The sequence below is a fragment of the Ictalurus punctatus genome, chromosome 6 (assembly GCF_001660625.3).
Source record: "Ictalurus punctatus breed USDA103 chromosome 6, Coco_2.0, whole genome shotgun sequence".
NCBI lineage: Eukaryota > Metazoa > Chordata > Actinopteri > Siluriformes > Ictaluridae > Ictalurus > Ictalurus punctatus.
In genome coordinates, this window is record NC_030421.2 from 23534022 (window position 1) to 23561480 (window position 27459).

Genomic DNA, 27459 nt, shown 5'->3' on the forward strand with positions numbered 1-27459 from the left:
TGGCAAGTTACAAAACGGTGAGTGAGGAGAAGAAAAAAGAAAAGCTGAGAGCACTTCACATTCCACACTGCTTCAACTAGGAGTCTTTCCGTGTAAAAACCCCACACCACAGATATGGAGAACCACAGGCCATTCCTTGTGTTGCTGTTCTTCGCCTTTGCACTCGGGTTTATCGCGGTTGTGTTCGTCCTGAGATGGGTTTTACATTTCAGAGAGGGTTTAGCCTGGGATGGAGGAGCTAAAGAATTCAACTGGCATCCTCTTTTGGCTGTGACTGGTTTTATTTTCCTTCAAGGAATCGGTAAGAAGTCTGTTTATTACTTGCTTAGATTGTTTGCAGTGGTTACAGTGTTGTATTAATGTACAGTGTGCAGTTCTGTGCGGTTTTTAAAAAGTATGTTTTATACTTTTGTATGTATTTTATAAAGTTAAATTCAAAATCAGAAGCTGCAGTAGGCTATGCAACCCAGGTCACGTGATTTGTCGAGGAGCTCGTGCGCAGTAAACTAACATTAAATGTATATTTTTAATTTCCTCAAAGTTTGTTTTTCGATGGACTTGATTAGCAATTAAGCAGTCTAGACTCTACTTCTAGAGTTTGGGCGCTGGTAAAACTTATGCAGTAGTAATGTGTCGTTCATGAACGATTCGTTCTTTTTGAACGAATCTTTAATATGACTCAACGAGTCACAGCGACAGCCACAACAACGAGGAAAAACGAGTTGTCTCAGAGAGTGAGTCGTTCATTTTTGATTGCGCATGCGCTGCAACATCCCCATAGGTTCTGTACAGGAAACAGAAATTATTAGTCCACCTCTCGAGTCTTCATGTTCGAGTTGTTCGTTCTTCCGCATAGGCAATGCACCATGCAGTACCAGAAACGGGATGAACGAACGACTCGGACCCGAAGTCTCAAGAGATGATGATTTTCTTTTTAATGGTTCTTTTGATTATTAAAATAAAAAAAACATTCTATATTGGATGGCGAAGTGCATAGTTTATCCCATTCTTTGTGTGTCTGTAAGTAATGCCTTAGCTGCAGTTATCTAAAAAAATCATTGGCTGGCAAATTATATTTATGTTGGAGTTGTTCAAATGACAATAGGACTCCTCCCTCAAATAACTGATCTAACATAGACCATTTTCATCCCATTTTTTGAGTGACCCAGTTTTAACCAAAAGTTTGTTTGTTTTATCATTCATACATCTTCAGTGAGTGCTTTATCCTAGTCATGGTTGTGGTGAATTTGGAACTTATCCCTGAAACAGTGGGTACATGGTGGAAATCCACCCTGGATGGGATGCCAGTCTATTGCAGGACACCATGCAAACACTTATACACACCTAGGTGACTTTTAGCGTAACCGATCCTCCTACTAACATGTTATTGAAAGGTCAGGAAATCAGAAAACCCAGAGGAAACCCCCATGGACTCTGGGAGATCATGTGAGACTCTATACAGATATTAATGAGAGTTTAGGATTGAACCATTGGCTCAGGAGCTGTGATCCAGCAACACTACCCTCTGCACCACAGTACCAAATACTGATGAGCTGTTATCAAACAAATAGATAGGTCAAATAAGTATTTTTACTCAACTACATGAGCAAAAGTGCTGCAGAAAGAGTTAATAAAGAATTGCTTTGTGTCATGGGAAAGTTAAGTGTTAATAATCGTGCACAAAATTAAGAGATTGTTTCTCCCCCTCTTCAGCAATTGTTGTGTACAGACTTCCATGGACTTGGAAGTGCAGTAAGTTGATGATGAAGTTCATTCATGCTGGCCTGAATGTGCTGGCCTTCATCCTGGCTGTCATTTCTCTGGTAGCAGTGTTTGACTTCCACAACGTGCAGAATATCCCCAATATGTACAGCTTGCATAGCTGGGTGGGATTAGCCGCAGTCATTCTCTTCTCACTGCAGGTAACGTTCTTATGTTTTTGTATGTTTGTTTTTTCAGATAATTAAGTTTTGCAGTCAATCACACACACACACACACGTATGTACATGTGCATTGTAGCAAAAATTGGGGTTTTTATTCATCATCCATTCTGTGTAATTGAACAGATTGTGCTAGGAGTTTGCATCTTCCTCCTGCCTGTAAGCCCAGGATATGTGCGAGCTGCATTTATGCCTATACATGTATTTAGTGGTCTGTTCATCTTTACCACTGTGATTGCTACTGCACTCATGGGCATCACTGAAAAGCTCATATTTGGCCTGTAAGTATGCTTACATAATCATACTTTACCCTGCATTGTGTATGGAAAATTAGAGGTTATTTATCTGCTAAGGAGGTAAATAGAGAAACTGCTACATCATGCATGCAGGTCACCTCAAACGTGTAATTACTGATATCCCTCGGTTTGTGTCCTGCTTGTTTGAACAAACCCATAGTGGTCACATGTAAAAGTGGCAGTCCTACATGAAATGGCATCTTGAATAGTAGTACTTTCAGTTTAGTACGTAACAATAATGCAGAAAAATTGCACTTTTTCATTATCAAACATCAAATAACTGAATGTTATGTTTTGCAATCATACACAGGAAAGATCCAAAATACAAAGATTCTCCTCCAGAGGCCACATTTGTTAATGTGCTTGGATTGCTGATAACCGTGTTTGGGGCACTCATACTGTGGATCACCACTCGGGCCTCCTGGAAGAGACCGAGTGAGCAGCTCCTGCACACCCTGCACAGCAACGAACCAGCATCAGTCGGCACCAAAACAGACACAGCAATATCTGAGAGACCTGACCCAGAGCCTAACAGTGAGGCCCGCAGAAGAAATGGCAAAACAGAGGAGTAAGGACTAGTGTAAGAGAAGAATATCTGCTATGTTTATCATTCCAGAGCAGGCAAAACAGCTCATAGAAATAAAAAATCCAGTATCTCAAAATATTAGAATAAAGAATTTATAATACAGAAATGTCGACCTTCTGAAAAGTATGTTAATTTATGCACTCAGTACTTGGTTAAGGCTCCTTTTCATGAATTACTGCATCAATGTGGCGTGGCATGGGTGCAATCAGCCTGTGGTACTGCTGAGGTGTTCTGGAAGCCCAGGTTGCTTTGATAGCGGCCTTCAGCTCGTCTGTATTGTTGGTCTGGTGTCTCTCATAGATTCTCTATGGGGATCAGGTCAGGTGAGTCGGCTGGCCAATCAAGCACAGTAATATCATGGTCAGAAAACCAGTTACTAGTAGTTTTGGCACTGTGGGCAGGTACAGAATCCTGCTGGAAAAAGAAATCAGTATCTCCATAAAGCTTGTCAGCAGATGGAAGCATGAAGTGCTCTAAAATCTCCTGGTGGACACTGCATTAACTCTGGACTTGAGAAAACACAGTGGACCAACACCAGCAGATGACATGGCACCCCAAATCATCACTGACTGTAAAAACGTCACACTGGACATCAAGCAACTTGGATTCTGTGCCTGTCTGCTCTTCCTCCAGACTCTGGGACCTTGATTTCCAACTGAAATGCAAAATTTACTTTCATCTGAAAAGAGGACTGTAGACTACTGAGCAACGGTCTAGTTTTTTTCTCCTTAGGCCAGATAAGACACTTCTGATGTTGTCTCTGGTTCAGGAGTGACATGACACTAGGAATGTGACACTGTGACATTTCTTTATTATAAATTCTTTATTCTAAAATTTTGAGATACTGGATTTTTGATTTCCATGAGTTGTAAGCCTTAATCATCAAGATTAAAACAGAAAAATGCTTGAAATATTTCAGTTTATGGGTAATGAATCTAGAATATATCAAAGTTCCACTTTTATAATTAAATTGCGGGAAAAAATGAACTTTTCCGTGATATTGAAATTTTTTGAGATGTACCTGTAATTATGCAAAAGTTACAATATATTTACTACCTAAAGATATACCTTTACATGTTCAGTTCATTATACTACACTGAGACTTTTTGTCTATTTTTACTATTGACTAGTTTTTGTAGCTTTAGCAAAAGGTTAGAATCTTCTAAAGAAATGAAATACAGCAGCACCAGACAATTTCTTCAACCAGCAATATACGCACGTATTAAAAAAATGGATTGTTGATATGCTTTGCTTTCCAGAGAAATCAAAGTGTTTATATTGGTCATATTTGACGTCAGTTGATGTCCTTATATATGTTATACATTGGTGAGGTTCTGCTTAAAATCAACGCCAAATAACAGTTAAAGAGCACTATTTTATCCCGCATGTCCAAGTGAAAACCAAACGAATTCTTTCTCAGTTATTAATATCAGCAAATTTTGCTGGGCATGATGTTTGATATTTTCAAAACCCAAAAAACGTATTCTTTACTTCACATGTTACTGTCACATTTAACAGCATTAACAAACAATACAATAATCAATCAGTGCAGTTTATTTTTCTTGTACTTAATTATTACTTTTGCTCTCAAATGATTGTCAGCTTCCCACCAGAGCAGCCAAACAAGACCAGGCTTTTTGTCTTGTCAGAAGCTGGAGTTATTCTGGACACCTATATAATTCTTGCATTTAAAATGTAGACTAGCAAGCTGCCTGTAATCATTAAGTAACATTAAGTTGCCATATTTCAGTCTATTGATCCAACATGAGCTTGCAAGCAGTTCACAGTGCAATCATGACATGTACTGAGAGGATGTAAGGTAGATGAAGTTGTGTTGTTCCATTATAACATTGCTTGATGTATTATTGAAATGCACTTTTATGTTGAAATTGGGCATTGTGACATGGATGATATTTGAGTGCAAATAAATCTCAGTAGTATTCATCTCAATTATTAATAATGCTGTGAAAAACATGTAATTGTCCCTTGAATCCATATTGACCAAGATGTGTTTCCCTGACATGCTGGAGCTGCAAGGCTAATATTCTTTCTTAAAAAGTCAAGGAATCTTAACGACTACCAGATCAGCATTGTGATTTCAGACTGTCTGACACTGTTATAAAAATGAACAAAAGTACTTTGTGTAGATAAAACCAGCAGAATCCCAGAATCCTCAGTAGTCTTTTTTGTTTTGTTTTTTTTGTTGTTTTTTTTACTTTAGCTCATAGTTCATTTTCATTTTGTGGAAATGTAAATTTTTTATATGAACTTTTTTTTAAGCAGCCTTATTAAAAGATATTTCTCCAGCTCAAGAGTAAGACGAACGACAGTGTTTTGCTAACATTAATCATATGGCAGTATGTAAAAAAGGTTTCCTAATTGTAATTTTACTGTTTGATGCACACATGCAATAAAGCAAGTCTTTAATAAGTTTTAATTAAACTATATCTTTTCTATATTGTTCTATTTCATAAGGCATTGTACAAAGAGTGGGACCTTCAAATGAAGGTTAATGGGTATGTCACTTTTAACTTACAAAAATCTTATGCTTTATGGTGTTTTTATTTGATACTTTTTTTTTTTAATAAACACATCACAGTGCAAGACATTGTGACTTGTTTGTACTTTTATTACATTTCTATAAGCCATATATAAAAATAAAAAGGTATGTCTTAAACAAAAAATTTATAACAAATGAAAAGGAAACCGATTTTTTAAAAAAGGGAGAAAACAATTTATTTTGTGAGGAAAATCTTAGCCTGAATAAATAAATAAAGCAGAACCAGGATTGCATAGGAAACCCTATGCATGTCCTAGACAACCAGATTCATACAGGATGTTTTTTTTATTCTGAATGTACTGTCTAGATTTTCTTCTAATATGATTAGGCATTATTGTGAGGCTTTCAGAAGCTCTTTCAGGTAAGTTTCGGAGATGTCAAAACTTCACCACTATACATACAAAAATTACACAGAAAATGTAGTCTAATAAGTCCTGTGCTCTGCATCTGATATAGACACCAATGCATGATGTTTTTATTATAATTTCTAAAGTAGTACATATTTTCATTCTCATGTATTACAGTACAAAACCTAGAAAAATACACTCAACAATCACTTTATTATCTACATCATATATCTACAGCTGAATTTCATGGACATTCAGACCTCCATAAGTCAACTGTAAAGTGTAATCCATCTATTAGCACTAGTGTGCACAGTCAGTCAGTGATGGTTAGATATATTTCTGGATTGTGTGTAACCATGCATACAGTGCCCTCCACTAATATTGGCACCCTTAAATATGAGCAAAGAAGGCTGTGAAAAAATGTGTTTATTGTTTATGCTTTTGATATTTTAAAAAAAATAAAAAATTTAACAGAAATACTCTGCTCTCATGGATATCAAACAATTGCAAACACAAGACAGGTTTATTGACAAATTAATATACTTGTTGAATATAGGTGTGCAGCAATTATTGGCACCCTTTTAGTCAATACTTTCTGCTACCTCCCTTCGCCAAGATAACAGCTCTGAGTGTTCTCATATAATGCCTGATGATGTTGGAGAATACATGGCCAGGGATCTGAGATCATTCCTCCATACAGAATCTCTCCAGATCTCTCCTATTCAGTTCACCCCACAGGTTTTCTATGGATTTCAAGTCAGGAGATTGGGATGACCATTTTAAGCTTTCTGGCAGAGGCAGTCAGGTTTTCATTTAATATCTGTTGATATTTGATAGAGTCCATGATGCCATGCATCCTAACAAAATTTCCAGGTCCTCTGGCAGAAAAACAGCCCCAAAACATTAAAGAGCCGCCACCATATTTAACCATGGGCATGAGGTACTTTTCCATAATGTTCCAGTGAATCTGTCTGACTTCTTTGCATTACGGATTAAACAGTCCGTTCAATGGGCATACATATTTAAGCCTGTGCTGTGTTTTACATAAACCTAAGTATATTAGCATCTACCTAATACCTGTCTTTTGGTAAAACTCATGAAAGAGGTCAATAAAAGCTAATATGCCCTGCAATTGTCTCACTTTTAAATAAATCATTAGTACCAAAATGTCTCACTTTGATGGCAAACATTATGGTTGTTTATACCACAGCACTCTTGAATGGTTGATTCCGATTGGTCAGAAGGTGTTGAGTGATTTCCCATAACAGCAGCTTTCACTATAGTGCCATCTGCCTGGTTTTTATTAATGCACTAATTCTAATCTTATTGTTTCTATTATAACTATTTACACAGGGACTTGTATGGCAGACGCACCACATAAAAAAAAACGAGTGTAATCACTGATATGGTGAAGTTTAATGTGAGGAAACATGTATTTAACATTTTTGGAAGGAGTCTCCAGCGTCACTCAGAGGTAAAGCTGAACAAAAAAACTTCCTTTAAGTTTTCTTACACAGGAAAGACTTCAGGACAGAGGGATTTGCAATTTCTCCGTAAAATGACATGCTGTGTTTGTTGTTGTTATTGTTTTGGTTTGTTTGTTTGTTGAACAACCATTACAGGAACAAGTAGATAACAGGGAATATATATATATATATATATATATATATATATATATATATATATATATATATATATATATATATATATATATATATTGCTTAAGTACCAAAACATTAAATGTAACAATAAAGGGATAAAAAGTATGATGTGTTGTTCTTGAATTAATAAAAATTGTAATCATTGGCAAATTGCTGTGGTATAGAAAGAACACAGCAGTTTGGGACATGCTGTATTGTGGGTTGTAATGGCATCACACCACCTCGTCACTGATTATTTTCTTATAACAGCAAGTCCTATCATGCTTTATATGCTACTTAATGGCTTATTGGTTTTAACTAGAGTAGGTGCATCTATAACATGGCCAGTGAGTTGAAGTGTCATCTCCACTTTCCGCAGCAAATTTTACTAAAGTTCACTGAGAGCAAACTATAGAGTTACTGGTACAGATCACATACTGTAATATAAACGGAGTAATCTAATTAACGGGGACAACAAAACATTCAAACGCATATAGACAAATTCCTTTCAGTTATATTCAGTCAGTCCATATGTAATTGTATATCAGCTACTAAAGTCCCTAATAATTAAATGTGCTGAGTTTTTCTTCAGAAAAATCTAATGATTATGGTACTTTGGAAACACACATCTACAGGCACTGAAACTCACACTTTGCACTTGTTTAGTATGTTCTCCTCTTGGTCCCAATATTCAGTTTATCTGTGCCGTTCATAGCCACATCTGCACATTTGTTTCTGATCTAATATCTACTCAACAGCAAAACTCACATCCAGTATGTAGAAAAATATGAGCAGCGAGTCCCCAAATATAATACCCTGCCATACAGTGTGCTAGACTGCTTTGATCCATTGTGCATATCAGGTTATTTTAGCCTTATAATCTACTTGATGTTTGTATTTTAAGTAAATTTCACAGTTTTAGAAAGAACCTGGAGAAACTTTGGCTAATTAAATAAAACAGATTATAAATAAGCACTATGCAAGTACAGTTCAATATTTACAGATTTAAAATCAGTTACAGTGGTCCAGTTATCATCCACAACTGTACAAATAGGCATTTTTAAAAGGCTGGTCCCAATTGCATATACACTTATCAAAGAAAAAAAAAATCCCTAAATTACACTTATCGTTTGCTCGGTATTTTAAGACTTGACACCAATACTGTGTTACAAACCAGTGCATGAAAGGAGTCTTTAGTTTTCTGAATCTTCATTGTAACAACACAGATGGTGCAAAGTCCTGAATCCAGGCTCCATTATATTTAGTGGACTCCAGGAGGGCCTACAGACTCTCACATTAGTGAGGCAACAGTCTCAGGAGTAACTTTCATTCTCACTCCATATAGTCATCCACTGCTTCTTCTCAAATGGATCAAACATGATGCTTTCATCTGTAAAGTGGCGCGTCTCTTTACGGATCCTCACAGCATGGTACTTAGGAATGCTGTCATCATACTTGGAACGTTTGAAAAATCCACACTGATGGACAGAATGCAAAGAAAAAGAAGCAGTTCTAAATGTCAGTGTAATGTCACAGATTTTTCTTTTTAGAGGTTTGAAGGTTTGAATCGAGTTTCAAGAGTGAGCGTTATTGAAAGAGCATGCTTGACAAGTGTGTATAGCGTTTAGAATAGGACATCCAGCCAATCAAACTGGTAAAGGAACATCTCTGAAACAAAACTGTAATGAAGGACCAGTTAGACGTCTGCTTCAGAGAGAGGAAATGCAACAAAGCAGTGAGTGTAAGGGAGAAAGAAATAAATACTGCAAATTTTAAACTTCACACAACATTGAAAAGCGAGGCACTCTGTTAACAAGAAAGCACTTTGTTCTTTCTTTTCTTCTTTTGGCAAAGCAAAAGATGCGTTAGTAATTAAAGTGTTAAAACTGTGTGCCACATCACACTCAGGCACTACGGTGGCCTTGTGTATTTTACCCAGGTAAAGGCCTCTAGGCCTCAGTGGAGAGCTTGTCTGTGTCTGAGGGCTGAGCATGGATCTCAGCTTTGTGATACGCAGCATCGTATTGGTCTTTTTGGGTACGATTGAAGAAACCACACTACAGAGGGAGCAAGGTGATTGATCACTGAAAGCAACTGATGGTAAAGCGTGTGTTTTGACAGAACACTTGATAGAGCTTTAAACCTCACTGCCTTAAAACCAGTTATTTAATTTTAACTACTGAAAGCTTTGAATATGTTTGTTGTCTGTCGTCCAAACAGAGCAATTTATGGTAATAGTTGACCTCAAATAACATCAGTATCCAATATAAGTGGTAGAATTTATAAGCTTAACCATTTTAAAAAAAATTATTCATATTCAAAACCCAAAAACCACAATCTGTTTCATTTGCTAGGCTTACCTTCCAGAGTAGAAGCACTAGCAGAGCGAGCATCAGTATTCCCGCTAGTACGGCCACTAGAATTATCCACCATGGCACTCCACCATAGTGAGCCACTGTATTTTCAGGGAAGATAGTCAATCTCACCTTTCAGAGCAGAGAAAACAACAAATTACTCAGGATGCACACTTTCTGATGCAGTACAATATGTCATGAAACTTTTTCCAACGGTTAATAGAATTAGAAGAGGTTTTAAGCTGGTCTAAAGCATATTGTATAAACAGTGGCCAGTATACCTGTGTCTCAGGATTCTTCAGTACAATGTTCTTAGCAGAAACATCAAGACTGATTGAGGCTTTCACTATCAAGTCAAGATAATTATACGAGGCATAATCCTGTTATAGAAAAATAGAGAACATTTGTGTGCATTGTAGATTTTCTTCATATTGAAATTATTATATATATACTATTTTACTTACTTCAAGGAAAGTCGTGTTCCAAAGGCGAGACCTCAGTATAATGTGCGCACTACTGTCCAATCCCTGTAGAGGGCACTTGATATCCACACAATTCAAATCCCCAGCACATGACTTAGAAAATGTATTAAATACAATTAGTAATCATCAAGCAAGATTCGTGCTACTACAAAAATAATAATAAGAAGAAAAATTTCAAATCATTTACCAGAGTTTTGTATTTTCTTTTCTCTGTGAAAAGAGATATTTTGCTCCCTTCAGATGTCCTGTTTGGCTCTGCCTGACGCTTCCTTCTTGAGAAAGTGGATCCCTGAAAGAGCAGAGAAAATGTTCAGTATAAAATATATGGTAAGATAAAGTGCAACTATTAGCTTAACGTGACAGAATAGTATTTCTATAAAATAGAGTCAAATAAGGAGAGTAAATAAATATACTAATAAATGGAGGATTAGCACAGGTTTGTTTATTAATCGGGTGAAGTATTACATGAATAAAAATTACCTGCACTGAACAGACCTGCATTAATTACAGTAAAAAATATCTACAAGTTGAAAGTATATAAGCACACGGAAGAATAGTGAGGATGATGTACTTCAGTCAGGCCGTTTGGGTTGATCTCATTCTCTGGTGAGCAGGTGATCTGTTCCAGCCCTCTCGAGGTGATCTTCACCAGGTACAGAAGCCATTTCCCCACAGCACTTTCTTTAGGCCACTGGATATTGATGGAGGCTGAGCCATACGATTTCAGTGGCTTGCCTAAATTCATTACCTGCAACCCAAATGTTTAATTTTTCATGGTCATTTTCATATTTTGTCATTTTATTTTATATTATTTTCTTTCTTTTTTTTAAATGTATAAGCAGCCTTTAAAGTTTATTATCAGATTAAATAAAAAGGCATATAATTTCCTGGTAATAGTATTTTCTTACCCTAAATTCATATTCAATCAAACTGCCAACTTCTTCCTCTGTCTTCATGGCACTCTCTCCTCTAACATTCCCTCCAAAATACATCTGTGATGGCTTGGCAACCCTAATGCACAAATAATTAGTTATAAAAGTTACGTGTGTACCCTGATAACAAAATGCAGAAGGCAAATACATTAAATTTGTAGTAATAAGACAGTTAGTATGTTAGACTTCACAGATGTTCCTTTATTATCACAAGAAATGAAAATGGTTAATGCATGTCTGAAAACAACAAAACAATGCCAGTTCAAAAGTTTGCATCTCCATTTCAGAAAGTGATATAAATATTATGTAATAACTTGTATGACCACTTTGCTTTTATCACTGTCTCTATGGATAAATCTTCTCACCAGCTTTTTAACCCTTACAGTTGTAGTTTCTCTTCTAATTCTGCCAGGGTGCTTGCCCATTTATCATGACATAGCTGTTATACAGTACTTCTGCCAGATTCATCAAATCAAATATAGAGATTGACAGGGTCATGAGAAAATTACTTATTCAAAACTAATTCATACTATGTTTCTGTATGGTTTGGTTTTAGATTGTTGCAGGATATACCCACATTTCATGTTTAACATTATGGAATTCTACTTTTATGTAGATAAATGGTAAATGGTAAATGGCAAATGGCACACTTATATAGTGCTTTTATCCACAGTGCTTTACACTGGTTCTCATTCACCCATTCACACACACACACTCACACACCAATGGTATCAGAGCTGCCATGCTCTGAAGGTGCTAACTTGCCTTGCTTTCATTCAAAAAACATGGGAATGCTAACTTTTACACTGGACCATAATGGCAAAAATCCCCTGTATGTTGTATTTAATAATACACAAAGTAAGAGGTGATGATGATACATTACCCTTGCACTGATAGCAGAAGTTCAATCACGACTTTAGCTTTAGCCCTCACTCTCTCTAAACCCCCCTGCAGACTCGTTCTGTTGAAGGACAGGATTTAGAAGCAAATAGTAAAATAGAAACAAAAATAGTAAAAACCTGAATATAAAATTTAAAAAAAATTCTTTTCAAATAAAAATATAATACTTTATTAGAACCGACTTACGTCTCTAGCTGGAGGTCAACCTCAACCTCAGTGGTGTGGAGGGAGATCCTGGCAGTGCTCAGGATAATGTAAAAAGTTACCTAAACATGTGTAGCATATTGTTCCGTAAGAATACAGGATGAAGGAAACTTTATTTGAGTAAAATATCTTTTGAGTAAAATACCTCAGAATCTCTTTTGAATGGGTTCCCCAGTTCACAGTCTACTTGTGAGCCATTCTGATTGGCCGCACAGATCACATGCTTGTCCTAATGAAAGTAAAAATTCTAGTTACACTTTAATCTTACAGAAAAAAACAGAGGGATTTTCACACTTGAAATAGTTAACCCTTTGGCATTGTAAACCCCGGGTAAACAGAATACCAGGTTATTGTTTCACATTTCACACTGTTTATTCTTTACACGGGGTTAACAATGAATACTGCGTTTTTATAATCTGACATTTCACACTGTACATTCCTAAACCCTGGGTTAACGTTCTTATTTGCATATTTGTGGTGTCAACAACCATGATTGGATAAATACAGCGTGCAACCGGTTTAAATAATGGTTTGTCTCACGATTGTATACAATGACTGTGATTGTACAAAGCATGTGACTGTTGCACGCACTGTTCAAATTCTGACTGGGTGTGTGTTGCTAAGAATCTAGCCGTAACATTCTAACACCACATCGTTTCACACTGTACACGTTTGGTATCACAATGCAGAGCAGGGTTTCATAGCCCCAAGTAAAAAGCAGTGCAAACCCCGCTTCTAAATCACAAGTGTGAAACGTTCCTCTACCCAGGGTTAAAAGCGGGGTTTAGAACTACGATAACCTGGGGTTAAGCACACTGAAAAAGCCCTATGGTTTTCTAATTTCATTTTGTTGTTCTGTCTTGAGAACGGATAATCATATCAAAATATTTAATTTCCAAACCCAAAAGGTTTTACTGAATGAAGCCCTGTGTCCTTGCTACTCACTGTAGTTTTCTGAGATCTGAATCCAGAGTATGAAAGCGAATCACCAAACCATCCCATTAGTTTGGCTTCATGAGCATCATCTCCATTCCTATTCTTCACTGTTACCTCCAGAGCAATGTCCTTTTGGTCACTCAGAGATACCACTGCAATATCATTCTTCCTGTTCAACACAACAAAATATGCAAGAAGAAGTGAACATAACTCGCAGGCATATAGAGATATACTGTATGTGGTTCATTTTTGCTTAAACTTTGATACTTACATAGGCAATGGAGGAAATATGTCATGGTTTGATTCTCTGTAACAGAATCTGCATTGGAGCTGCAGGTTACTCTGACAAATGTTGTCAGAACCACACCCCTCCTTTAGGAAGTTCACCTGCGACAGGAAATAGAGAGCCCACATTTTGTTTTCTGTCTCATGTGCGATCACTTTTTGAAGAGTTTATTTAAGCTGCTTTCTGAATTTGCTAATTTCTCAGATCAGTCACTGATTTATCATTCACAGAATCTTTGGTAAGCTGCTGTTACTTTTCTCTTTTGTAGGATATGTAAATGTAAGTAACTATTTGTATAATAATCGTCTATTTCACAAGCTGTTTATAGTAACTCTTCTTTACACTTACTTCAGTGCTGGTCTTGCTTGGTATATTCGAGTCCAGCACAGGCACCAGCTCTGGTAGTGAGGTCTGACTTTTCCCTCTCTTAGCACCCTCAATAGCATAGGACACCTCAATAGGGATTGCTCTCAGTTTATCTTTGATGTTCTCCTGAGAAAGATGATTTCATCATTCATTATACATAATACATCTGATTAAACAAGCAGTTCAGTCTGAAATTAAGTTTGCACAATGTTTTTGTTTTCCCCAAATCGGCCATGAGTTAGACTTTCAGTTTATATTATGCTAAAGTCGTAGCTATGAGTGTTATTTACTTATTAGCACCATTAGCTTCTTAGCTCATGTGCAAATCTGAGGAAGCCTACATGTACATACACCCCAAAATGTTTTGGCTGATAGACTATATTTAAATATCTTAAAGGTCTTTGAACGACAGTTCAGTTAGGACTGGTCACGGGGTGTTGATTAATTTCCTATAACAGCAGCTCTGACAATAGTGCATATTAATGTGCTTTCTACAGTAACAATGTGTAACTCTCCTTATAAATGAATTTAATAAACGTGTCATTGTTGATATGTTTTTTGAAAGGAAGTGTTTATTTATCAGTTTTGGAAGTAGTCTCCTGTGTTAATGTCAGTGTATAACAGTTAAAGGTAAAGCTGTAACCTTGTAAGTTTCCTGCAGAGAATTGCAATCATTGGTTAATTGCTGTGTAAGATGAATAAATCACTTAGGGACGTGGCGTTGTTGGAAAAGAATCCACTCTGGGGTCGTAAACACATTGGACTGAGCCATCCATTTATTGATTCTTTTCCTAAACTGTCCAGTCCTGTTATTTCCTTACTTCATGACCTGACTGACTATTTGTTAGGGTCTGACAGCGAAAAGAATACCATATAATCCAAATTATACAAAATAATGCAAATAAGAATATAAGCGTAAAATATACAGATAACCTGTGGTCCCTGTTTAGTTAAGCTGAAGAAAATCATGCTTAAAATGATTGTATTTTGATGCTTTCTATTGGACTCGTTGATGATATGCAGCAATTACCTGCAGTCGGAGTTTGACTTTGTGACATGTTTTCTTGTTCTGTCCTCTCAGTTCTAATGTGCCTGTAGACTGGAAGTCTTGATCAGTTGGCTTTTTATCCAGAAAGGACATTCTAGAGTGCAACCCCTGCTTTCTGCGTTGTGACTCTGTCTCGAGCATGTAGGAAATGGCTGCATGGACATACACATACACATGTGTGCTTTAATGTTCCATCAGCTCATAATGCATTTTAGGAATACATGGAATGTCAAAATGTAGACATCCCTAAACTGTTACAGTTAGTGAAGCATGGTGAATATTTAACGCACTTGGTGAGTATCAACAATTACATTGGAATTATAAGTAATTCTCAGACTTACTCAGTTTGGGGTTGTAAGTAACAGGATTTGCTTTATAGGTAAAGCAGACATCAACGTTCAAACTGTAAATAACAAATTGCATAAATACTAATAATAAAGGCACACTGAAACAGTAACAGTAATCACTAATAAATAATAAGGGACAAGTGGTGCTCTATATTACACACATTTATCATTTATAACAACAAGTAACAGTTAATTATCTCACCAAATACTGTTTCCACACGTTTTCTTTGTCAAGTCAATTTCCTTTGGTGTAACCTTGATTTCCTTCTTCATGCTGATGACAGGTCTGGCCCTGAATTTGATTGAATTTGGTTACATTTCAGTTTTGCTAGTAAGAGGAAGTCAATGAGTGATTATTTGTGAATAATATATTAATACCTGTACACAAACGCAGCATCAGACAGAGATCCAATGGCAAGATCTGGGTAGGAGTTGTCGTCCAAGTCCATGTTCCCAGCCAATGAATAGCCAAACATGTTTATGCCATGAGGTCTACCTTCCAGAATCTGTGATGGGTAAAAAGACATGTCAGTGCTGGGTGTTTACCATATAGTAAGTACCAAAGCTATATTTACTATAGAAAAAAAAAAACAACAGAAAATTGGAAAAAATTATGGTGCACGTTATTACAAAATTGTACAAAATTGCTCAAGATTGTCCATCTCTCTGTTCTTTTTCATAGTAATGGTGTTTTGCTCTCACAGATCATATCCATTATGAAAGCCCATACACATCAGAATAGAGAGAGGCAGCAGAATCATAGGGCAGAGATTCAGACAGGGGAAGCAAGAGAGGGAAATAACTCTTGACCTGAGCTGGTTTGGTGTTAATGCCATAAGCTGATCCATGATAGATGTACACTCTACCAGAGCCTGAATCTGCATAAGGAGCACCAACAGCAATATCTGGCAGAGACAGGGGACAATTAGTGTCTGTCAAAACATACACAAAAATATAAACTTGCTCACAAACACAACAGTCACATAGAACCAAATAAAATATGTCTAAACAAAATACATAATGATAAAATGCAGAAATTGAGGCATAAATGTAAAAAACGTATGTATTTTTTTTTTACATTTTTACTTTGGTGACATATAGCCACAGGAATAAAACATGATTTAGGCATGCTGTTATGGTAAATAATCAATGATGGGGTGGTGTCTCATGTTATCAACAAACTGGAAAGCACTAAAAAGCACAGACTGGACAGTCCTCTGTCCTTACTGACCATTACAAAGCGGTGACAACTGAGACTCCTTCCATGAATGATACATAAATGTCTCCTTACAGAAAGGTTCATAATATCAGATTATGTGGCGCCTTAGATTATGTGGCACACCAGCCAAGTACGTTCTACTATAGAAATGAAGTGCATTAAAATAAACCTGTGATATGCCTTGAAGCAGACACTATTGTCAAAGCTGTGCTGTTTTGGAAAATTAATCTACGCTGTCTGACTAATCACATTCAGGAATACAACAGTGCTGTGGTATACACAAAATTATCGTACACATAAAATATATTGTAAAACTTTCTTATTTGCTTAATATAAAATCTCCCACATTTTGCCTTAAGCATGTACATGTGGACATACAGTACTCTATATGTATACATGTACACATGAGCACCACCAAAAATATTCATGAGCCCCAAATGCTCCCACCTTCATAGGAATCCAGATTGATGTCTCCAATATTCTCCACTGCCAGTCCAAACATTGAGTCTTTAGTTCCATTGAGGCGGATGGGGACGACAGTGCTCCACTTTCCAGCCTTGTTGATGTAGACATACACTGCTCCCCCCACCTCACCATCTCTCTGGAAGAACTGAGGAGCTCCCACCACAATGTCCTGCCATCTGGAGGAACATTCACACACGCACAGGATGACATGTCACCAAAAACACAACAATCCCATAGTAATGTACTAGACCTGTCATGTCTATGGCTGCATTCACAGTATGTGTATGCAGTATGTAGCCTATTTGAATTGAACTCTGGTTTGTTTTTGGAACACTTTGTTTGGGCAGGTGTGAACACAGTAATCACAGGCATGTGCAGGGAAAAACAACCTGTCTCAGGACACTACCAAGCAAACTGAGGTGTGGTTTGATTTCAGTGAAAACATGATTCAACGTGTTTTTCACGTTTTCAACGAATTCAAATTTGAAGTGATTGATCAATGAAAGATTTTGGCATGTAATATATTTCCATATTCTCATCCTCTTACTGTGATTTTTTTTTTCTGTTTTGCTTAAAGCTGGCTTTACACTGTACGTTTTTTGGCCTGACTTTGCTCTCATATACCAGTCCAGAATGTATAAGGTGATGTGCACACCGGTGGCCAATTCAGTGCCATTGCAACTTCTGGAGGTGCCAGACTGCTGCATCTAAAATCGATTGAAAGGAATTTTGCATTAGATGACGCAAAACTTATGTGACAGCTGCAAATGATGGCAAAACAAAAACAAAATATGGGATTTAATAGAAGAATGGTTTGCTGAATAGTGGTAGCAGGAACAATGTCTCATTGAATGTCCCATTTTAACACAGCCATGAACAACTCCAAACTCTTCTTCTTTGCCTTTTTCTCTAGACATAACTTTACCACTATTACAACAAGGGCTTCTTTCTGTTTATGCAAGCCCATTTTCTACATGAGTCCAGATCATGCTGATTGATGCAAGCAGAATATAGTAATTTCTTTTAATCAAATGGTATATCATTAGAGGCTCTTTATCGTATAATCTGACATGGAGAACAGGTTATCGCACATTCTGTTATAGAATTAAGCCAAGATTAGCCAAGATAATTGGGAGCATCTCTTATAGTGTGACAAGTAATAATATTGCAAAACTGCTGAAGTCACATAGTCTTAAACCAGCCTGAATTTGTGCAATGTGAAAATATTCATTCATTCATTCATTCACAGCTTCAGTAACTGCTTTATCCTGTTCAGGGTCATGGTGGATTCAGAATCACGGGAACACTAGCTGTGAGGTGGGAACACACCCGGTTGCAAAACTCTGCACAGAGAGTAACTCAAGCGCAGGATCGAATTGGGGACCATGAAGTTGTAAGGTGTTAATTCTACCAGCTGCACCACTGTGCCACCCAGGGTGAAAAAAAAATCAGAAAACAAACCAGAGATATCAATAGATTAGAACGAGACAAGAGAGCATTACACCTTTAGTATAATGAATATCGTTGCATTATATTTCTGTCTTGAGAGCATAGACAGAGCAAGATGCTCTCGTTTTAAGCAATTCCAGCTGGGTATGGCACATACCCATCTCCATTGAGATCCACAACTGCTACATCGTATCCAAATGAAGAGGCAAGTCCAGGTCCTTCTAGCACATACTCTGGCGCCAGCATGGTGGACACCTCACCCTCTTTCCTCAGCAGCACCACTGCTCCACTGTGGTTGGCTCTCGGAGCTCCAGACACCACAATCAGTTTGCCCTTCTCAGTAATGTTGTAACCAGAATCCAGAGAGAAACCTTGGGACAAAAATTTCAAATATTTTGAAGAACTTTTAAAGTTTACTTTTTGATAATATAAATAAACACATTACAGAGATATGGATAAGTGCTAGCCTCATGATATCATTTGCTCTTAAAATAGAACTTCATACGGTATAATGAATAAGGCCGATACAGTGTGCAAATGTGGAAACATTAAAAAATGCATTTTTCAGGCCGTTAAAGTAGTTTATGCAATAACGTTAATTAGTTAAAAAGGTTGAAGTAATGAACACACATTCCATGGTGTTCCATGGTTCTCTCCATGGTGTGCTAGACCAAACTATGAAGACTGTATTGAATAATGTATTGTGCGTAAGATTAAGAATCAGAGAATAAATAACTGAAATATTTACAAATGTAACACTAATAATGGTTATGATTTCACTTTAGGTGCATGATTACACTCTGTGTTCACAGATATGTTAGGAAGAATATCGAACAACTTCATGAATGAACTGTAACATTTGAATGGTTGTGGGTTTTGTTGTTGTGGATGAACACAGATTCCAAAACTCAAATATTTAATATTTATTTTTTACCACAATTTGAATCACTAATTCAAAATTTTGGAATTTGGAATAATGTGGTGTTAATTGGACAAAAATGAGTTAATGATATAAATATGTTATTTACCTGCAACTTAATACTTGTGAGAAATTCTACATACGAATATGAATTAAAAGTATAACAAATATAACACTGACAAATTCTATTTGCCATTACCATATTAAGGATAAAAACTTTAAGGTTAAATATACTAAAATCCTTAGAACTCTGTGGTCTCAAATATCTAAAAAAAAAAATATATATATATATATATATATATATATATATATATATATATATTCTTAATTTTATATATATATATATATATATATATATATATATATATATATATATATATATATATATATATATTAAGTATATATATATATACTTAATATATTCTTAAGCTCTGGGCAGTACATCTACTGCTCTGTCAATCTGTCAGTGTTGATGGTTGACTTGAACAAAAAACGATGACTGAATGCACACTAAATGATACAAGATACACATATACTGTACTGTACAAAGACAAGTAATGTTCAGCAAGCACAGTTCCCACCTAAGTAACTGTTAGCAGGTACAGGCACCAGTTCTGGATCCAAACGACTTTCATCCCCAACCTCATATGGGCCGTCATCATAAAAGCCCATTTCCAGGAGAGTGTTGTTTTTTTGCTCTACTCGCACAATTCCTGTGAGTATGAGGCATGGACATATATCAGGGCATGGCTGGAAGCTGTAAAGACCAAATTAAACTAAAAGCTCTTCTCTCAGACAATGAGGATATGCACAACCTAGTTACTGAACAAAATCTTTATGGATGAGCACCACACATGCTCATGATATAAAATGTGTTGAATATTAGTACTTAAATTGTGAATGATTTAACTAAAATAATAATATGATTTACAGTGAAACTGAGTGATTCTGTGTCACAGAAAACTAAAATGGTTTCCTGGTTTCAATTTTCTAATTATCGCTTCATGAGTTGAGCACTGCACAATGTGCAGTACAAGCCCTGTGATGGACTGGCATCACGACACTGGCATCTCTCGCCTTGTGCTCAGAGTCATGATCGCTCAGGAAAGAAACTAAGAACTGCAGCTATACGTCTTCATTCACAAACTGCTCCGTAAAAACACAGACCAAAAAATGGCAGATTTACCAGTACAATAAATCTTCCTGAAACATTTTAAACCATGCACAGTCCTTGATTAAACAACTATACCTTTCCAGTTATAAGCTCCTGGGGCTCCAAAGATGACATAATGGTAGTCTTTGGTGAAAGTTGCAGCCAGACCTTGCTGACAGGCACCAAACCTCTCATGACCCCTGGGACGACCTTCACAGAATTTCCAGTTGCCGCCATCTTCATCTGACTGGCCATCAATGCTGAAATCCTGACTGAGTAAGTAGCAGCGCCCAGTAATGTCCCGTGACTCCTGTGGTGTGTTCACAAACAGCCGTCGCTGGTATCGGTGAGCGCAGGTCTGCCAGAGAAATGGAGAACACATCACTGCAAACACATCACTTGCATACATACTATTATTAGTAGTATAAACAGCGTGAAATGTTACAGTATTATTGTGACAGCAAGACTTACCACAATCTTTCCACCTGGCCCCTGACTCTGCACAGTCACCCCCATCCACTGATTCTCCTTACTCTCCACACGCATATCAGCTAAAATCAGAATATTAAAAACATACGTTTTACACTTGGTTTGCACTGTCAAACATCTTATTGCTTAACACAGGGGTTTCTTTTTATTGTGGACTGTGTGTGAGTGTGTTTCAGCTAGTCGATAGTATGATGATATAATAAAAAGAACTTTATACTTCTTTTGTCTTTAAATTTCAAATTTCACAAACAAATGAAAAAGAAAATAGTTTAAAATTGTAACATCGGCTGCCTTATGTATCAATTGAATCAAAAATTGAAATCTTGCAAAACTAACCGTCATTGTCGAACTCAATCCGATTACAGTCATCCGTATGAGTGGTGATGTCACAGCTGTACAAACCCCCAGTGATGTTTGCACCCTGATTGGATAAAGCTTTGGCCCTAGGAGCTCCAATCAGAAGTCTACAAAAAATGCATTTAAGATATAAACGGTTCAATATTTACATATATCTACAAATATACATTTATATGTATAAATGTAAATTTGAAAAAAATATATGTATATACATTAATATATATATATATATATATATATATATATATATATATATATATATATATATATATATATATATATGTATATATACAAAAAGCATCCAAGTTAATGAATGCAAAATAGACAATAGATACGAAATATCCAATATTTTCTTTTTCATGCAAAGCTCCTCTCTACCTAAAGATTACTATGAGAATAGTAATCCATGTTCAAATACTTTCCAATATTTGTATTAGGGAAAGGGAGAGGTCACTTTGTGATGATATGGATAGATGACAGATTACATTAGCACCAGCTGTCTGTCTCCTGCCCTCTTCAAGCAGATGGGCTGGGTTAATAATTTATGTACTCCCCTGTCATCATACTGGGATAAAACTCACACAGCACTAACCACAAATTAAGCAATATAGCAATTCAAATTTATTTATGCACATAATTATGAGAATGATTTAACTTCGTTGTACAAAGAAACGACAGACACACACTTCTAAGGAGGTTTCTGTTCAGGCAAGCACACATAGTGTTTTGTCTGCATAAACTCTTTGACTCTTTGTAAAACGTGACAACGTTGTACCAATAACCCTCTGGTGTGTTGGCCCACTTAGCTCAAATTAACACATAACTCATTATAACTGCAGAGTGACTTATTCTAACAAAACTTTTCAGTAGGGCCACTGGCAAGGCAGACTTTCATAAATTCACTGTATGAAGCTAGTTGCATAAGGAACAAACAACGACAGTTAAAGTGCCTATGGACTCACTTTTTCCGGGCAAGGCTCTGTAGACTAGAGCACAGAAAATGAACACATAAACACATTAGACGAGTGGAAAGAAAGCAAGTGTTCAAAATGAGCCCAGATTTTGAAAGAGCTACTGTTAAAAGATATTATTCAGGAGACCTTATACACTTATACACACCTTGTACACTGTTGCATGGGGAAAGTAAGTGAATGAAATGTTATTATCTGCATGGAAATATGCCTCTGGTGTCAGAATTAACAGAACTAAACATTCCGTATAGCAACTCTAAGGATATTAATCTACGGATATGGTATACATGAAAGAAAACTAATAAGTCTAGTCAGTGTGCCTTTACTTACAACTAAATAGACATTTAAAATACATTTATACATTTAGCAGACGCTTTTATCCAAAGCGACTTACAAATGAGGAAATACAAGCAAAGCTACATATAAAACAGAGAACAATACTAAAGTAGCGATACCATGCAAGATTTTTAATTGAGTTCTAGAAAAGCAAAGTGCACAGAGTAGCGGTGTAAGAGCCAGAGTAATGTTTGTTTGTTTTTTTAGGATAATGTGGGGTTGGCATTTTAGGGGTTAGTTATGTGCTCACGAAAGAGGTGTGTCTTTAGCTGTTTACCTAGGTGATTGAAAACTTTCATAGAAAAATGCTTTTCTTGCAGTAAAGATGGCAGTTATGGGGTCCAGGACTATTTGTGGATGCATTTGAATTTGCATATATATAAAACCTTTAAAAATGTTTAATATTCAAGTGTCTGGTAACTTTTTGTCTTAGCCAATATGACCCGATATTTTGTTTCACTTAAAAATACTATATCAACACACTGGGCCCAAAAACAAAACAACAAAAAAAGAAAATCAGATTTAGAAAATTATGATTTTTCTTTACTCAAAATCACAAACACACATAACAATGCCTTTTGAGGCCTTCAATATGTATGTAATATAGTGAAAAAAGAAACAAGTAGGAAAAAAATATATTCTGTACAATTATTTAGAAAACAGTAGATTACTACATCTGTTTCTACCAAACACCATATTGAAGGTTCAAACGAACACTTTCGACAAACGTATTACTTGAATTGAACTGCATTTTACTACACCAAAGCATTGACTCCATACACAAGGTAGAGATTTCGAGCTGTTACTTTGAAAGCATTACAATACAAGTTTAATTTGTATATCACAATATACATTTTATTTCAGTTCGCTTCTGTTTATTTCCATCTGTTTCTTTCCAAGGGAAAAAAGCCAGGTAAAAGTTGGTTTGGAAAGAGCATGCACTATTCCAACTCTCAGAAAGACTTGTTGAATTTAGCACGTCTCTGAGGGACAACATTGGCATTTACTCGCCGTGGATTACAAACTTACGTCTACCAAATATCTCAACACACTAGGAACAGGCCAGTCATTATAGTGGAGAGAAATCTCCTCTTTTCATCTGTGAACTCAGAGTCCCCTAATCTGCTTTGCAGCATGTGTTCATTCAGATGAGTGGCCCACTAAGCTGTGGGAACCACAGAATGCTACACAGGATCGTTACTGGGCCACTCAGCCTTAAGAATGAATGAGGGACTTCATGCTGATCAAAGGATTATCATCCCTGTCCACCATATAGACTCGTTCCTGGCCAAGTCTTGGTCCAGTGCATAGACCCTTACTCAGTTATTCTACGCCTCTTTCTCTCTCTGAGCCCAAAAAATGTCCGGATACTAAAGCAATCACTCCATATAAGTCACCAGAGATGTCACGAGAAACTGATTTTAGAATTTCCATATCATAATATCATAATTTTATAAGGAATATGATATGAGGCCATATAGTTAATGAATATACAACTCATCCAATGTGAATGTAGAGAATTTATTAGTCCAGCAAACCACAACCCTACGCCCAGACCCACCCAGATATTTAAGGCCACATGAGCTCTGAGAATTAATATTTCATTCAAGCATGCTTTAAAAAAACAAAATACGAGATCTTTATGTTCTCTGAAAGAAGTCAATTCAACCTATCATACTGCTTATTTGTAACCATTAGTCGTAGTAAGTCAAATTTTAAATGAATTGGGTGTAGTTTATAGAGAGAGAACTTAAGTAGCTTGTAACTGAAACTGAGTAATGCATACTGGCATATCCAACCACCATAACATACATAACATAGTTTGGTAATTTGTGTGCTGGTAAAAAATATTGTATATGTTGTACTGTGTGTCTTTTTGTGTTTGCTCTTCTTACACTGTACACAGCTGTTTTCTCACAGCCAGATGGTCTGCAGCAGCTGGTTGCAACATATCACTTTTCCAATTTACAATTCTCTACTACTTTATTAAAACTGACATTTTATCAAAAAGCACAAGTTCACTGCAATTACCAAAAACACTTTTTAACTAGTTGTGGACTATGGATGACATTTATTCTGCATTCCTGTGTTACTACAAGGCAAAATTATAACAGCTGGCTGATAAACAGTCGCCATCAGTTGTCACTGAGCTCATACCACAGAGCTCTTACTGAAATGAATGGATGCTACATTTATAGTTCAGTATATAGTCACAGAAACTTTATTGACACTTAATATCTTATAATCATAATAGAAGCTGATTTTGGTCAAGCTAGGTTTTGAAAGACTTCTTTATAGTCATAAACCATGCAACTGTTTACCAGTAAACAGCTGCAGTCCAAGATACAAAAAATACAATTCAATACAAAAAATAACAGCAACTGTTCAGCCTCTGCAGATTTCAAACGCATCATCCAAAACACATTAAAGGTATATTTCAAAATGGTAATTAAATATGTGACCATGTAATAATGTTACCTTTCTGCAGTTTTTCAGCCCTAGAAAAACCTAGATATGTCTAGAATTTAAAATAAATCAGGAATTTATTAAGTTTCATTCTTGTGTATCACTATGCCCTAGACTACTGTTCATCTAAAGAGATGCCAAACAACAATACACGACACAGTCATGTACTATTAAGAGCTAATGTTGGCACAGTGAACTTGCAGATTTAAAACGCTTGCTTCTGCCTTTCTGTCTATCCTGTTACATTGGCACAGAGGGTGGAACATTAGCACAGTGTGAGTAAGATGTCTATTTTCTAAGTTCACTCTTAAATAAATACCAATCTGAAAAACATATGACAAGTGAAAAGATGGCTAAATGTTTCATTTTTATGCTGTAGATAGCTGTGTAAATCAATAGAAAGAAGACAGGTTATCTAAGTAAATTAGCTATGAAATCTGGCCCACATTCGGAATGGGACCCAGAGATACAGTTACACCATGCTTGTTCACACAATGTACTCATCCTCAAAGCCTTGCATTCCACTCCACTGGACTGCATATTTTATTTCCACATACAGTACCAACCCTATACAGTTTACACCCTGCAAATCTACGGTAACAGATAGACATCCAAATTCATAAATATTTATCAACCTAACTGATCAGTGATTGATTTGGTTTTTGTGTATCTTTAGTCTCCTGTACATCTTGAATACATATCTTGTCAGCAAGCAAAAGGATGTCAAACTCACTTTAATATTACCATATTTAATATTTATATGCCCTGCTCTAGACTCATCAATATACCCTCTCCTTGTTCGTGTCATCTTTCCCTCCTTTTCTCTATTTTTTTCTGTCTTTGGTAAAATCATGAGACAGCTTAGGAATTCCAAGACTCCATAAAACCAATAAATATAATGAACTCTGCTTGAGACAAGACCATTAACTAACCTGATTCCAGGTTCAGTGTGACATGCTCTTCAGTCAAAGTCAGCCAGTACAGTTATTCAAAAGTAATATGGACTTTCTCAAACACACACACACACACACACACACACACACACACAGACACACACACACACACACACACACATATATATATATATATATATATATATATATATATATATATATATATATATATATATATCACTCAACTAGCATTCAGTTAGCTTATTACAAAAAACATAACACATTTCAGGTCCATGATGAGACTCTATGACTTTCTAAAGTTCAAAGTTTATAGTTAAAGTGTTAATGTATACAAGTCTGTGTTTGTCTATTTGCCCAAACCCCACTCAAATACAATATGTTCTGGGTGGCCTTTCACATTTGTCCACCAAACTCATCTTTTACCTCTCACACTGCCACTCAGTCAGCTCCACCTGATACATCAAGTCAGTAATCGGACCACCATGCAGTCTAGAGGCACCACATCCAGAAACCAGAACCAACACTACAGCCTGTTCAAGTTAATGAAGTTGATGAAGTGCTCAAATGTACCATGTGAGGTTCCTGCACTAAAAGCATTTAAGATATCATTGGCATCAAGTCTAAATAAAGACAATAAAACTCTAAAGTGTCATTTTTCACAGTGTCATCACACATTTGTTAAGCCTGCTCATCTCTACTGTATTATGTGATTACTTATCAAAATTTCACTGCATTCTACAAAAAAAAAAAAAAGGTGAGAATCAGTGGAGCAGAAGAATACTCTCTGGACGACTTTGGGCGACTTCTACAGGCTGTTCTCCATTCACTCAAACAACGAGAGGTCTTCGAGTCCCCTCCATAAGGCACATGGCTTAGTCTAGGAAACTACTTACAAACAATATATACTGGAATGAAGTGCATTTTTTTAGCACCGCGGTGTATTTCAGGGCTTCCTTACCAACTCAGCATCAAACATAGTTTAGAGAAAGAACAGAGACGAGAAAGCGAGAGGAAAGCAGGTGCATGGATGGCGCGCACTACAGGGATCAGCATTGTGCCCCTCTCCCCTTCCTTATAGCATTTCAAAGCTTGTTTACACACACTGTTCCTTTAGTTTAATGAATGGCTATCATCACTACTCACTTTCTCTTATCCACTGGTTGTAGCTGCCGGTGCAGTGCGAGAGAGAAACCAAAGAGGCTGCCGGGATCCCCGTTCTTCCTCAACGCGTTTTCTGTGTCCAGGTTAAATGCGCTTGCAGTTGCCAATAGCAGCAAAAGGAGAAAAATCCACACATTGAGAGAACTCCGCAGACCAGAAATCTCCATAGTGTTTGTATGTACGCAGTGGGAAAATATGTGCGCTCTTTTCCTGGAGAGCGCACAGCGCTTTATGCTCAACTTCTATACTGACAAGTTTAGTGAGAAAGCTCCTCCTCAGGCTCGGTCACAAACCCCCATCCCCCTCTCTTTATTCAAGCAAAACCCCCTGTACAGC

At 36.6% G+C, this 27459-nt stretch overlaps 2 protein-coding genes across 3 annotated transcripts; one reads left to right on the plus strand and one right to left on the minus strand.

Annotated features, from left to right (window-relative positions):
- The first annotated feature begins 72 nt into the window (after positions 1–72).
- On the plus strand, positions 73–5430 carry LOC108266665 (plasma membrane ascorbate-dependent reductase CYBRD1). The gene is made up of 4 exons (XM_017470293.3): positions 73–301; positions 1714–1922; positions 2067–2221; positions 2547–5430. The coding sequence occupies exons 1-4, from the start codon at positions 115–117 to the stop codon at positions 2806–2808; spliced, it is 813 nt and encodes a 270-aa protein (XP_017325782.1). The 5' UTR covers positions 73–114; the 3' UTR covers positions 2809–5430.
- Positions 4451–27369, minus strand: itga6a (integrin, alpha 6a). 2 transcript variants are annotated; one of them, XM_017469160.3, is made up of 26 exons: positions 27106–27369; positions 21255–21382; positions 20901–20980; positions 20526–20787; positions 19858–19989; positions 18515–18728; positions 16891–17084; positions 16035–16129; positions 15603–15730; positions 15427–15516; positions 15219–15280; positions 14860–15029; positions 13812–13955; positions 13449–13564; positions 13187–13346; positions 12387–12470; positions 12224–12303; positions 12021–12098; positions 11114–11216; positions 10777–10953; positions 10393–10494; positions 10188–10298; positions 10005–10103; positions 9730–9855; positions 9305–9426; positions 8708–8847 (listed from the first exon to the last, which is right to left on the minus strand). In XM_017469160.3, exons 1-25 carry the CDS (start codon positions 27288–27290, stop codon positions 9319–9321), a joined length of 3228 nt encoding a protein of 1075 aa, XP_017324649.1. In that variant the 5' UTR covers positions 27291–27369; the 3' UTR covers positions 8708–8847; positions 9305–9318. The 2 variants fall into 2 exon arrangements, with proteins under 2 accessions (XP_017324647.1, XP_017324649.1); XM_017469158.2 differs by lacking the exon at positions 9305–9426 and having other exon boundaries at positions 4451–8847.
- Between the last annotated feature and the right edge of the window lie 90 nt (positions 27370–27459).

Bases quoted from the DNA above. Each gene is read 5' to 3' on its own strand.
- LOC108266665 (XM_017470293.3), top strand. From the start codon at position 115: ATGGAGAACCACAGGCCATTCCTTGTGTTGCTGTTCTTCGCCTTTGCA. The intron at 302-1,713 runs GTAAGAAGTCTG...CCCCCTCTTCAG, and splicing joins TATTTTCCTTCAAGGAATCG to CAATTGTTGTGTACAGACTT. The intron at 2,222-2,546 runs GTAAGTATGCTT...AATCATACACAG, and splicing joins GAAAAGCTCATATTTGGCCT to GAAAGATCCAAAATACAAAG.
- itga6a (XM_017469158.2), bottom strand. From the start codon at position 27,290: ATGGAGATTTCTGGTCTGCGGAGTTCTCTCAATGTGTGGATTTTTCTC. The intron at 15,281-15,426 runs GTGAGATAATTA...TGTTATTTACAG, and splicing joins ACGTGTGGAAACAGTATTTG to TTTGAACGTTGATGTCTGCT. The intron at 12,099-12,223 runs GTAAGTCGGTTC...GTCCTTCAACAG, and splicing joins GTTGACCTCCAGCTAGAGAC to AACGAGTCTGCAGGGGGGTT.